Genomic DNA, 12,441 nt, shown 5'->3' with positions numbered 1-12,441 from the left:
TGGAATATGGATCCCGGACGACAGATTGACAGATCCCAGACAAGGGAACAAAATATCGGACCTCTCAATCCCAGACGAGCCCCCAATTTATGTTATGCCCCATTAAGTCTAGGGGTCTGGGGCCTAACATAAAGGTAAATTAAACAAGAAACGTGTAACAAAAACACAACATACATCTTCATAAAAAAGTAACAAATTTATTTACAAGACAAAAACAACCAAACAATAACTGAAGGTGAAGCAAAAGGCTTCAGGGTGAACCAAGGCCAAAATAACAAACAAAACCCCAAGTAACTCAACCCAGGGAGCTTACCCGCAAAAGAAACAGTAATAAGAATGACAAACACTAACCTCCCTGGACTAACAGAAACAGGAGAAAACATTTACAAAAGACAATGGCAGTTAACCCCTACAACTTCATCAAAGTGGGACCGAACACAACCATGAAGAAACTACAAAGTGCGCACAAATTAAACAGGTGGCGAAGATCACTGAGCTGCATTGGAGACTGTTTGCAGCCCAGCTCCCTTCTCCTGGGTTGGAGGTCCACATGGTGCTTTTGAAGGCTCCCTCCTTCAGGTTTGGCCAATGGGAGGCACACCTCCAGCACCACACCTGAAACAAATAAAGACACAGAAAAACACTCAGATACACAAAACAAAGGAGTGCCACTCTGACAAAAATACACAGAACCAAAAGAAAGAACAAAACCAAACACGGCCACAGCCGTAACATATGGAGGCAGGCTTACTCCTCACCAACGGTCCACTCCAGAATTCAGAGGCGAATTTCAAATGAACTCCCACAGCTCTGTAAAAACTACGATCAAGAAAACACAGCTTTGTTTTGTTTTGTTTTTTTTGGCTAAAAATGGCATGATTTTAATTGAAAGACCACTGGGAGCACTTTTAAAATAGATTGGAATTGGACGTTCAAGTTATTGCATTTGATTTTTGTACCACTTTTTAAGCAAAAATATGAAAATTTGAACTATAAATTCTCAACACAGTAGATACAAGGATATCAAAACATTATTAAAAAACCTTGAACTTTACATCACATAGTGTTTTTGGTTATGATCGAGCAGGAGCTTGGTTTGTATATAGCCAGCAGTAAGTCAGACCTGTTCCTGTTGCATGTTGGACTCTGACAGGGCTTCCCTTTCATCTCCTGTTCTGTTCATAGTCTCTATGGATAGAATTTCTAGGTTAGAGCCCAAAGGAGGTCTGGTTTGAGGACCACAGGATTTCCTCTCTGCTCTTTGCAGATGACGTTGTCCTGTTGGCTTTATAAGACCAGGACCTCCAACATGCATCAGAGCGGTTTCCAGCCAAGTGAGAAGTGGCTGGGTTGAGGGTCAGCACCGCTAAGTCTGAGGCGAAAGAGAAAAGTAGTTTGCGGGTGGAGTGCTCCTACCCCTGGTGTAGGAGTATAAGTATCTTGGGGTCTTGTTGATGGGTGAGGGAAGATTGTAGCATGAGATCAACAGGCAGCATCCGCCCATTATGTGGTCGCTATAATGGTCCACTGTGGTGAAGAGAGAGCTGAGCTAGAAAGCAAAGCACTCAATTTACCGGTCAGTCTTTGTTCCAGCACTCACCTATGGTCATGAGACGCTCGGTCACCCGCAGGGAGCTCGGAATGGAGCTGCTGCTCCTCCACATTGATAGGAGTCAGTTGTGGTGGCTGGGGCATCTGGTCTGGATGCCTCTTGGACACTTCCCTAGACAGGTGTCATGTCCCACTGGGTGGAGGCCCCAAAGAAGATCCAGGACATGCTGGAGAGACTACGTCTCTCTGCTGGCCTGTGGATGTCTTGGAGTCCCCCCAGAAGAGCTGGAGAAGGTGACATGGGAGAGGGAAGTCTGGACATCTTTGTTTAGGCTGCTGCCCCCACGACCTGGTCCTGGATGAGCGGAAGAAGATGGATGGATGGCTGTTTGTTCGTTTGGATTAACTTACCACAGAATATTTCCTATTGGAATCATTTCAAATTTATGTTGAGATTTCACTTTTAATGTAGCCACGAGGGGGCCCAAGCCAGGGTCTCAGTGTGCCGGTCCCAAGCCCGGATAAATACAGAGGGTTGTGTCAGGAAGGCCATCCAAGGTAAAATATTGCCAAATCAAATATGCAAAGCAGACCTACGATATCCATACCGGATCAGTCAAGACCCGGGTTAACAACGACCGCCATCTGTGCTGCTCACCGATAGGGTGCCGGTGGAAATTGGACTACTGTTGGTGGAAGAAGGAGAGGAGGAAGGAGAGGATGGTGAAGACAGGCTTAGGTGGAGGAAACTGATTCGCTGTGGCGCCCCCTGAAGGGAAAAGCTGAAAAGAAAAGAAGTTGAGATTTCCCTTTTAAAACATCTTTCTTAGCCCAATTTTTTTTGTGAAATCCAATTTTCCATCCTTCATGTTCCACAAGTCATCTCACCCTGAGTATCCACTAATTCTAGATCCTTCTTTTTCTCCATTCAACTTGATGAGACAGAAGAAAAAAACAGAAACTTTTAAAATAGAACATGTTGCTCCACAGAAAAGCACCAGATGGAGCTCTTGTGAGTGTTTTAGAAAGAAGTTTAAGTATGATCTGCATTGGATGTCTACTTGTGTCCTGGTGGTTAGTGACTTGGACCTTCAGCTGGACAGTTGCTGGTTTAAATCCTATTATTGACTCAGCTGGCAGTTGGAGGCGGTTGTTCTGGGCATCTCCTGTACATTAAAGTCAATGTGGACTCTTAAAGTAAAAACGAAAAATGTAAGAACTGTCTGTGCACAAAAGAGTTGTGATAACCCCTTTTACCTTACACTGAGGAGGTCCAAGTTCAAATCCCAGCTGGGACTCTTCCACATGGAGTTGATTCCCATGCATGTAGGTTATTTCCAGGCACTGCAGCTTCCTCTCACTGTTATATTAGACCTGCTTCAGAGGTTAATTGGTGACTCTAAAGTGCCACTGGGTGTGCATATGAGTGTGTGGCCCTGAAACAAACTACTGACCTGTCCAGAGTATACTTTCACCCAAAACCCAGTGACCCTGAAAAGGATTCAGAACATGGATAGATGGTCAGTTTGTGTTTGTCCTACTCCACAGGTCTCAAACTCCAGGGCCTTGAGTGCTTATATGTTTTCCAACTAACTTGCCACTGAAGCTCTTTATTGGCTAAATGCACCTGATCCAGGAAATCAGCAGCAGATGAGGCAGAATTTCTTAAAAAATGAGCAGGATGTTGGCCTTTGAGGACTGGAGACCCGTGTCCTACACCTTCACTTAACCACCAGAGGTCCCCAGTGCCCTTCTTTTCTTCTATCTCCAAGCAACCAGTCACCTCATTTGCAGGAGTTTTTAATCAGGACACCAACATCTGCATCCAATTACTTAATTAACACCAAAGCTCAATTTCCACTATTTCCTTTCTGATGCTGCTTTTGTATCAATAGGATTTAAAGTGCTGCCCACAATATTATATTATATATATATAAATAAAACCAAAACAGAATGTCCAATGCGTTTTAATCTCGTTCAAAAAGTCAAAAACGTCTTTGATTGCCTGTCAGGAGTCAGGACTAGCGGCTAAAGTGAGTTCATCCCCACATGAGGGAATGCTTGAAGTACTTGTTGCCACATGTTCAGCATTTGAGCAGCAGATGGCGCAGTCCAATGTGAAACAATGGCTTCCTCAAGGTCACTGCAGCAGAAAGTCATCATCCTGTTGCTGCTTCCACTGACTGCACACTGCGCAGCTGCAGAAAACACTCATCCAATGACAAGAAAAGGGAAATGTGTTGGGGAAACCCACAAATACTCATCGAGAAAGTTTGAGCAATTGTTCAGTGCTTTAACTGCATGGATGCATTAAACTGATGCGCAATCTAAACGGTTATTGCAGTCTTTGTGTTTGCTCACCCCCTGACTTAAATATTTAATCCTGTTGCTGAAAGCATCAAGTTACAGAAAGCTCAAAAACTGTAAATCGTTCTTTGTAAACTAAGATGTGGCTGAAATCGGACTTTTTCGACGGTCTGCTTCTCAAAAACAGCCACGTGTGACCATATTCTTCCTGTTTAGTCCCTCGAGCACCCCTACAACGATACCCCTTGCTTATTTGTGGCATCATTCATTTCGCATTTAACACTCATATTGGAGAAATAAGGGAAATTCATCATAGCCGGAAACGAGACCACAACCGACATGTGACCAACAACGCAACACTGCATTGGAGAGCCCTCGCGCCTGCTTCCCTGCACGTACTCATCTGTGCGTCACGATTTTCCGCACACTGTCTTTTTCTATTGACTCATCTAATAAAATATCACAATTTTTATATTTTTTGTATGCAAAAGTACATCTAAGACCCTGTTTATTACTGGTTGTTGACATGGTGACTTTGGTACAATAGTACGACAGATTTTCCGCATCCTTCCCCCCCTCCTCTTTTGAGGATGCCAGACTCCTGCTGGAGCACGAGCATGTTTTTTTCATAACCTTTATTGTCACATTACAAAACCAAACACCATAGAAGACAGCCGTATTGTTAAAAGAGAAAATAAACGATTTTATGATTTGTTTATATATACATAAAATAATTTACTATGAAATATGCTAAACAAAACATTTTATGAAACTTCGGAACCTTAAGTTATTTTTAGTTCTTTTTTTAAGAATTTTACAAAGAAAAATGGTAACGATTTAATTATATCATAAAAGTTGTCGGTAACATTTATTTTCTTTAATTAAAAAAAATAGAATAGTATTTCTGTTGGTGAACGTGCTCCACTGCTCGCTCTCATCAGTGACGTAACTTGCTCTCAGCCAATCACATCGCTCCGCTCTTTCCTGGTTCCGTCCACTTATCATCCAGTTCGGGTCGGCACGAGCGCCTTCTTCGCGTGACCGCACGAGACAGACGCAGAGCACCGCTCTTGTACACAGCTAGGCCGGAAAGGTAACTCAGCTTCATTTCTTCAATTTTTTTGATGTGTCATTTCTGTCAAGAGTATTTTTTTCTCTACCGTCTGAGTAAAAATGTCCGCTCTTCCTATTTTTTCCCTTACATCCTCGACGGCAGTCTCGAACATTTGTCCTTGTGCTAGCCGCTTCCTTCTCAACTATTTTTCGTGTCAGATTGTTAGCAAGAGCTCGTGATCTTTTTAGCTTAAAAAATCTCCAAATGACAGGATGGAGAAGTTTGTAGCACGCCGTCTATTTTTAAACCGTCAGCTGGCGAAATGTGTCTCCATTTGGAGCTGCAGTATGACGAGGGGGCGTCAAGTTGCAGGTTCACGTCGATGCAGGCAGACTTTTCCCCTTCACGTTTCTTTAAAAAAATAACGTCTTTTAAGCCGTTAAAATATGTCAATGCCACAGGCACGCGCTGACTCAGAGTGATCTACTGGTTAGCAGACATGGGGGTGTCCAACCTCCTCACGACTACACAGGTTTTTTCCATCCTACAGTCACGAAGAGATTTGATTTTCTCTTATTTGTAGGGTTTAGTCAACTTTATCCTCGTTAATGTCGTTTTTTATTTTTTCCACAACTTGAGGTCACATAACAGCAGGGAAATCAGTTTGCATGAATGGATCTCAAAAAGTGATCAAGTTTCTACTTTTAATAATTAAGAAGATTGTTGCCAGGGGCGCAGTGAGTTTCTTCCAGTCCCTCCACTGCCTATGTAGCCCCCTGGGGCCCCAAGTCTGGGTGCCCCTGTGCCTGTCCCCAGCCCAGATAAAATACAGGGTTGTGTCGGGAAGGCATCTGGGGTAGAACTCTCTACCAAACCACCTGAGTGAATCAGTAAAAGCTTTTCAATTCCACCCCCCTAACACTGAAAAAGGGATCATTTTGGAAGTGCCACATCCTTAAAATATGCACTATTAATACACATTTTAACTTTTAAGACAGATTAGATCTTTTCACAACTGTTTAAATCAAGAAATACTTCTTAAAAAGGTTAATCAAAGTGTATTTTCCTATCCCTAAATGCAAAATCAAGTACTAAATTAGTGTCTTCAGACGGGTTTTGGTTGCAATTAAATAAGTGGATTTAGTGTGTTTTAAAAAGAGAAATATTTCTGTTTATTTGTGTGTAGACAATAATGCATTTCCACTTTGGCTTTTAAGGTCAGCATTTTTCATCAATGTGTCGTAGTTACATTTGCTTTGCAGGCTTTGAGTAAAGTTCGGCACTCAGTGCAAGTTAATCCATAGATATTGGCTATGTTGGATGCAACAACTGATAATCAATACGGTGCTGCAGGCGTTGCTGTCAGACTGTCTGATATTCCAAACCTTGTTTGACCTCCACAGCACACATTCTGAAAGATACCAAAGGTTCTGGAGGTTTGAGGCAACACTCTAGTTCATATCAGTGATTTTTAGACAAAAGAGACCAAACCTTGTATTTGTGCCAAGTCACTCACCTATTGTGCATTCTAGAGGGGGAAAAGTGTGAGTTGTAATCACTGATGGAGCCCTTGTGCAATGATGTTGCAATCCTTTTGTAATATGAGCTTAACTAAATAAAACGGTAGATTTTTTTTCTTGTGCTGCAGAAGCCCCGCCCTTTTTTAAAACTAAACACATCCTGAATTTCAGGCCAGCCAACATTAGTGTGGAGCAGCACTCATTCATTCAAACTCACATTTGAGGTTTTGCTGTTTTTTAATTATTTCACATTTGTTGTTATTTGGAGTTTTCCTCTGTTAGTTTAAGTCACAGTGTGTCATTACAGCTTTAACAGGCTGCTGGTCTGCTGGTCCTGTGAAGCTTCACTGCACTGATTTCTCTTTTGATGTCAGTTCTCCTGCAGATCCAGAACCATGTCTATCCTGAAGATCCACGCTCGGGAGATTTTTGACTCCCGTGGTAACCCCACTGTCGAGGTTGATCTTTACACCAAGAAAGGTATTTTATGCTTTTTATTTTTTGTAAATCTTTTCTGTTCACTAATTAGTTGCAGCTGCACAACTCTTGATGTGAAGTTTTCCACTTTTTTTTTCAGTTAATTTATAGGAATAGTGGTTTAGAGGTTTGTTTAAATTAGATAATCAGATGTTGAGTCATTTTACACAGCACAATTTAAGCTATATCTGAACTCCCTCACTGCTCCCTTACCCTTGAAAGACTATAAAGTGAGGGACTAGTGCCCCTGGATTTTAATGCACTTTGAAGCCACTGCGAGCCACTTTTTTTCCCCATTTTTTTAAACGTGAGGTTTCTTGTTAGCTATGACATCACCCATTTGCCAAAGTAAAAACCAAATAAAACAAACATTTTACATAAATGAATTATAAATCCACTGTGTTCTGATGATGAAAGCTTGCGTAATTTATAAGAAATACATTTAAATACATTCTTTTCCAACAACAAATTGTTTAATTGCAATGCATTGTGGTCTATATTCACTAATCTAGTGTGCATCAATGCACAGTAGTTTTTTTGCAGAGACTTCTGGGATATTTCAAGGGCACTGGATTTCAGAATGTGGATTCAGACAAAAACATTGCAAACGCCCTCGCTATGTAGTACACTGAATAGTGAAGGAATCTAAACACAACTAGTCTCTGAAAAGAAAAGAAAAAATGTTCAAAAATGTTATTTAAAAAAATTATAGTAGGATATTTTAAAAAAAAAGCACATAACCATTTATTTAAAGTATGCTGGGCTTTGTTACAGCAAAAAAGAAATGAAAACAGATGGAAAATCAAACTTTTACAATAATAGGCTGTTTTTTTAAAGGCTGTGTTGTACTACCTTGCTAGTTTTGGAAAAAAATGTTGTTAATTTCCATGAGTTTTACTTTTTAATTCAAAGTGGTGCTTTGTGATTTACAAATTGTGGTTTTTATTTTGTCTAAGAGAAAAGTAAAGTTCTTAATTTGTTTAGCATAGCTGCTTGGCTGCTGTGTTGCAGGGTGGGTTCAGATGATGTGTACGGTACATAAAAATGGCTCTTGTAATGTAACACTGCCTCTGCTGCACTCTCATACTGTAATGGCTCATACAGAGAGGCTTCCAGGCAGCATGTGTGTATTCAGTTTGTGTAAAAAGTTAAAGTTTTTTTCCTGCTCAGATGCGTTTGTTTTCTGCTTTCATTAGTTCAATGGTAGAAGTTCCCATAAACCAGTCAGACTCTGAACTTGACAGTTTGACTAAGGCCAAGATCAATTTATTCAATTAACTAATGGCTGGAGCGTATCTGGAGTTTTTTTGGGAGCTTTTCCGTCCCACGAGGTAACACAAAAGCCTCGGTCAGCCGACTGAAACCTAGAGAGAATGTTAATGAAGCAGCCTAAATGATCACTGACATGGAAGTGAGGGAAACTGGAAGGCTCATCTACATTTTGTTTTCAGTCAATTCTCTTTGTTTTTCTGAGGAGTATAAACACATTTTTATTTTTTTTTTAGATCTTTTAGACACATTTTGATGCCATTAACAGCAGAGATTATATGCAAAATAATGAATCTGGTGTTTCTTTTCTTCTGAGAGTTTTCCACACTGGTTTAATACTGTTTACATAACAGGTTGTTTAAATGGGTTTTTCTGCAGGTTTATAGAAAGTGATTACTGTCTACAGATGATCTGTTAAATCTGAACTGGATAGAAACCTTCCTTTAGCTCTAAATCCTCTGAGCGCCTGTCTGCTGCTCCACTGAGTAAAATACTTTTTTTCTATCTACTTGGTGAATTCATGCTGGATTTACCCAACATGCCTGTCCTCTGTGTGGGCGTGTCTTGGTATTCTGCCACAGCCTCACTGCACATGCTCAGTGTGGGCTCTCTCCTCTCCTGTTATGTCACAACCTTCATGCAGCTGAACCTGCTCACCCCCCTCTGTCCTTGTTTTGAATGGAGTCCTCACACACACACAGCCTCAACAATAAAAGCTTTAGCAGATTATGAGCTGCACATCACTACAGAGATTGATGTCAAGAAACGTGGTTTAATGGTTTCATCGAACATTTAGAAATGATCTGTGTGTCTTCAAGGTCTCTTCAGAGCTGCAGTTCCCAGCGGTGCGTCCACCGGCATCTATGAGGCCCTGGAGCTCCGAGACAACGATAAGACTCGCTACATGGGCAAGGGTAAGACAACTCCGTGGATTCCTGCTCCAAGCTACACTCCCTGCATTCTGTTCTTTTTCTTCTTCTTCTTTATGTCCCAATCCCTGCGTTTCTCTTCCTCCTGTTAGGAGTCAAAAGAGCAGTAAAATATATCAATGAGTTCTTGGCTCCAGCATTATGTAATCAGGTAAATAACGCGTTGAAGACCAGGATGACTCTGTCTGTGCACAAAGGCATGAAGAATGAGTTTGCTCTGGAGACTAATCCTGTCAGGCACTAACAGATGTTCACAGAAAACAGAAAAGCAGCAAATAAAAACATGACATGAGTTACTTTGACTTCGTTCTTAACACACTTTTGTACACGTGGATGTTCTGTGGTCATCTGTGTGGCCTGCTGTGCATGACCTTCTCCTGTCTGGGTCAGTCATGGTCTGCTTGTCCCTTGCAGGTGTCTCAAAAGCAGTTGATCATATCAATAAAACTATTGCACCTGCACTGGTTAGCAAGGTAGGACCATTTATTGTTTGACTAATGTTACTGTGTGTTAACCCTATTGTCCAACTTGAATATAGTATTTATCATGAAAGTATGTCAGAATCTGGAAACCATTAAATTTGGCCTAAATTGTTAACTCAATGTGGCTGTTTGACTTTAAATGTTGTTAATATTACTAAACATTAATATTGCTTTTGCATAGCTCCTCTGGTCTTTACTACTTTAATTAATATTGGAGAGTTTTATTTTGAACTAACGGATTGTGAACCATTTGAAATCGAGATTTTATATTTGTTTCTGCAACTTGATGTTTTTTTGTTTTTTGATCAGGATGTGAGTGTTCTGGAGCAGGAGAAGATTGACAAGCTGATGCTGGACATGGATGGCACAGAAAACAAATGTAAGCTTACATTCAAGGAAGTCAATTATTTCCAATACTCTGAACAGACATATTAAAGGCTTTGGTAGATGAGACACGGACGTTTTCCTTTAAACTACTGAAAAAAAGTTGTTTTTATTTGTCAGTGGAAGGAAAAGAAACATTAATAAAGCAAATAGAAAGTTTAGAAAAAAAATGTTTAATTAGTCCATAAAATTTGTTTTTTTTTTAAACTAGAATCTCTTGAGAAGTTGTTAATTTTTCTGTTTTTTTTAAACAAAATTTCATATTCACATTGATATATTCATGTATTATGTTTGCTTGATTTATACAAGTATAGGATCTTTTTTAAAATCAAATAATTCCTATAAGTAAAAGTAACATTTTTAAAAACAAAAATGAGGTTGTATTTTCTTGTTTCCACGCAGGAACATTTACCTGTAAAACTGTCTCCTCCTGAAACTCATACATGTCGTTTTTGCAGCTGAATACTTAAAATAAAATAATAATAATTCTTGCATATTTGTTTGCGTCTTGAATAATAGTTGTGTGTTTTCCCCTTCAGCAAAGTTTGGTGCTAACGCCATCCTGGGAGTGTCCCTGGCTGTGTGCAAGGCGGGTGCAGCGGAGAAGGGCGTCCCTCTCTACCGCCACATCGCTGACCTGGCTGGCAACCCTGAAGTCATTCTCCCCGTCCCTGTGAGCGTCGGCGCGACTATCTGAGCCCGGAACATCAAACAGATTTACCCAATACTGACTCTGACCTGCTCCTCTGTTTCCCATCAGGCTTTCAACGTCATCAATGGCGGCTCCCATGCAGGCAACAAACTGGCCATGCAGGAGTTCATGATCCTTCCTGTTGGAGCCAGCAGCTTTAAGGAGGCCATGCGCGTCGGTGCTGAGGTTTACCACAACCTGAAGAACGTCATCAAGGAGAAGTACGGCAAGGATGCCACCAACGTAGGAGACGAGGGCGGCTTTGCCCCCAACATCCTGGAGAACAAAGAAGGTGAGAGACATATTCCTGCAGTACTTTAATAAATAGATTCTAAGGTGACAAATCAAATAAAGAGGATAAACTTAAAGTATTTTCTCAGGGGTAAACTTAGAAGTGCTGCATTCATAAACCCTCCAGGGTAGCAGCTCTTCTATATCACTCTTTGGGCTGACATACAGTATGGTTTCTAAATTAAGATCTTAGCTCAGTGCTGAACACAAAGCCTGCCAGGCTCTGACTGCTGTGTCAGATCAGTGGGCTTATATGGCAGACACACGGTCTGCAATGCTAACCCCTGCATAAGATTCACTATTGATTTAAGTAGTAATTTATGTCGCATTGTAACCGTTTTTGTTTTTTGTTTTCCTCCAGCTCTGGAGCTGCTAAAAAATGCTATCGCTAAAGCCGGCTACACTGACAAGATCGTTATCGGCATGGACGTAGCTGCGTCTGAGTTCTACAAGGACGGCAAATATGACCTGGACTTTAAGTCTCCTGATGACCCCAGCCGCTACATCTCCCCTGACAAACTGGCTGACCTCTACAAGAGCTTTGTCAAGGATTACCCAGGTCAGAACCCCTACATTGTTCAATGGAGGGATCATTTTTCTACATGTTTGCAAGTCTTCTCATTGACTAACATTCAGCAACAGCAGGAATATTGTGACACCAGGACATCCTTAAAACTTCAGATGCTTTATTTTGTTTTCTCCAGCTCCATCTAGTGGTGAAAGAGTGCATGTTTAGTAAAGCTCTTTGCAAAGACTTCAAACGTTCTTTGTGCTCCTACAGTGGTTTCCATCGAGGATCCTTTTGACCAGGATGACTGGGACGCATGGGCCAAATTTACTGCCACCACCAGCATCCAGGTGGTCGGCGATGACCTCACCGTCACCAACCCCAAACGCATCTCCAAAGCCGTGGCCGACAAGGCCTGCAACTGTCTGCTGCTGAAGGTCAACCAGATCGGCTCGGTCACAGAGTCCCTGCAGGCGTGAGTCTCCACAACACTTTTGTTGCCAAAATTTGAAGATGGTCCAAGGAGGGTGAATATATTTGTTTGTTTTAGCTGCAAGATGGCCCAGAGCAACGGCTGGGGCGTGATGGTCAGCCACCGCTCTGGAGAGACGGAGGACACCTTCATCGCTGACCTTGTGGTTGGTCTGTGCACCGGACAGGTAAAGTGAAGGAATTTAGATTAAAAATCCGCTTGAAGAACCCACAGTGAAATGACTCTGAATTCTTTTTTTTTCTAGATCAAAACGGGTGCTCCTTGCCGATCTGAGCGTCTGGCCAAGTACAACCAGCTCCTTAGGTATGTCTGATTTCTCCAATCACCCCCACAAACACATTCCGTTTATTTGGGAGGAAATGTTGCAGTTTTTTTTTTTAATAGTTTACCGGGAGTACAAGTTAGCTGACGATATTCACTCTTGACTGTCACTACCTGATACTAGCACATGCACTCACAGCTAGAAGAAGTAAGGTGTGAAATGT

At 41.4% G+C, this 12,441-nt stretch overlaps 1 protein-coding gene across 2 annotated transcripts in view; it reads left to right on the top strand.

Moving 5' to 3' along the window:
• Positions 1–4,797: 4,797 nt before the first annotated feature.
• Positions 4,798–12,441, top strand: part of eno1a (enolase 1a, (alpha)) — a 9,063-nt gene continuing 1,419 nt past the window's right edge. Inside the window, exons 1-11 of one of the 2 annotated variants that reach the window (XM_024292363.2) lie at positions 4,798–4,951; positions 6,807–6,912; positions 8,997–9,092; positions 9,522–9,580; positions 9,899–9,968; positions 10,513–10,646; positions 10,734–10,956; positions 11,317–11,514; positions 11,737–11,938; positions 12,014–12,122; positions 12,201–12,259. In XM_024292363.2, the coding sequence (XP_024148131.1) occupies positions 6,828–6,912; positions 8,997–9,092; positions 9,522–9,580; positions 9,899–9,968; positions 10,513–10,646; positions 10,734–10,956; positions 11,317–11,514; positions 11,737–11,938; positions 12,014–12,122; positions 12,201–12,259 (1,235 nt within the window). In that variant the 5' untranslated portion in view covers positions 4,798–4,951; positions 6,807–6,827. Of the gene's footprint in view, positions 4,952–6,806; positions 6,913–8,996; positions 9,093–9,199; positions 9,259–9,521; positions 9,581–9,898; positions 9,969–10,512; positions 10,647–10,733; positions 10,957–11,316; positions 11,515–11,736; positions 11,939–12,013; positions 12,123–12,200; positions 12,260–12,441 lie in introns of both variants that reach the window. The other variant, XM_024292364.2, reaches the window with a different exon arrangement.

Source organism: Oryzias melastigma, linkage group LG7, assembly GCF_002922805.2.
Source record: "Oryzias melastigma strain HK-1 linkage group LG7, ASM292280v2, whole genome shotgun sequence".
In the NCBI taxonomy this organism is placed as follows: domain Eukaryota; kingdom Metazoa; phylum Chordata; class Actinopteri; order Beloniformes; family Adrianichthyidae; genus Oryzias; species Oryzias melastigma.
The sequence above is the reverse complement of the archived record's forward strand: the minus strand, read 5'-3'. Positions and strand labels throughout refer to the sequence as shown.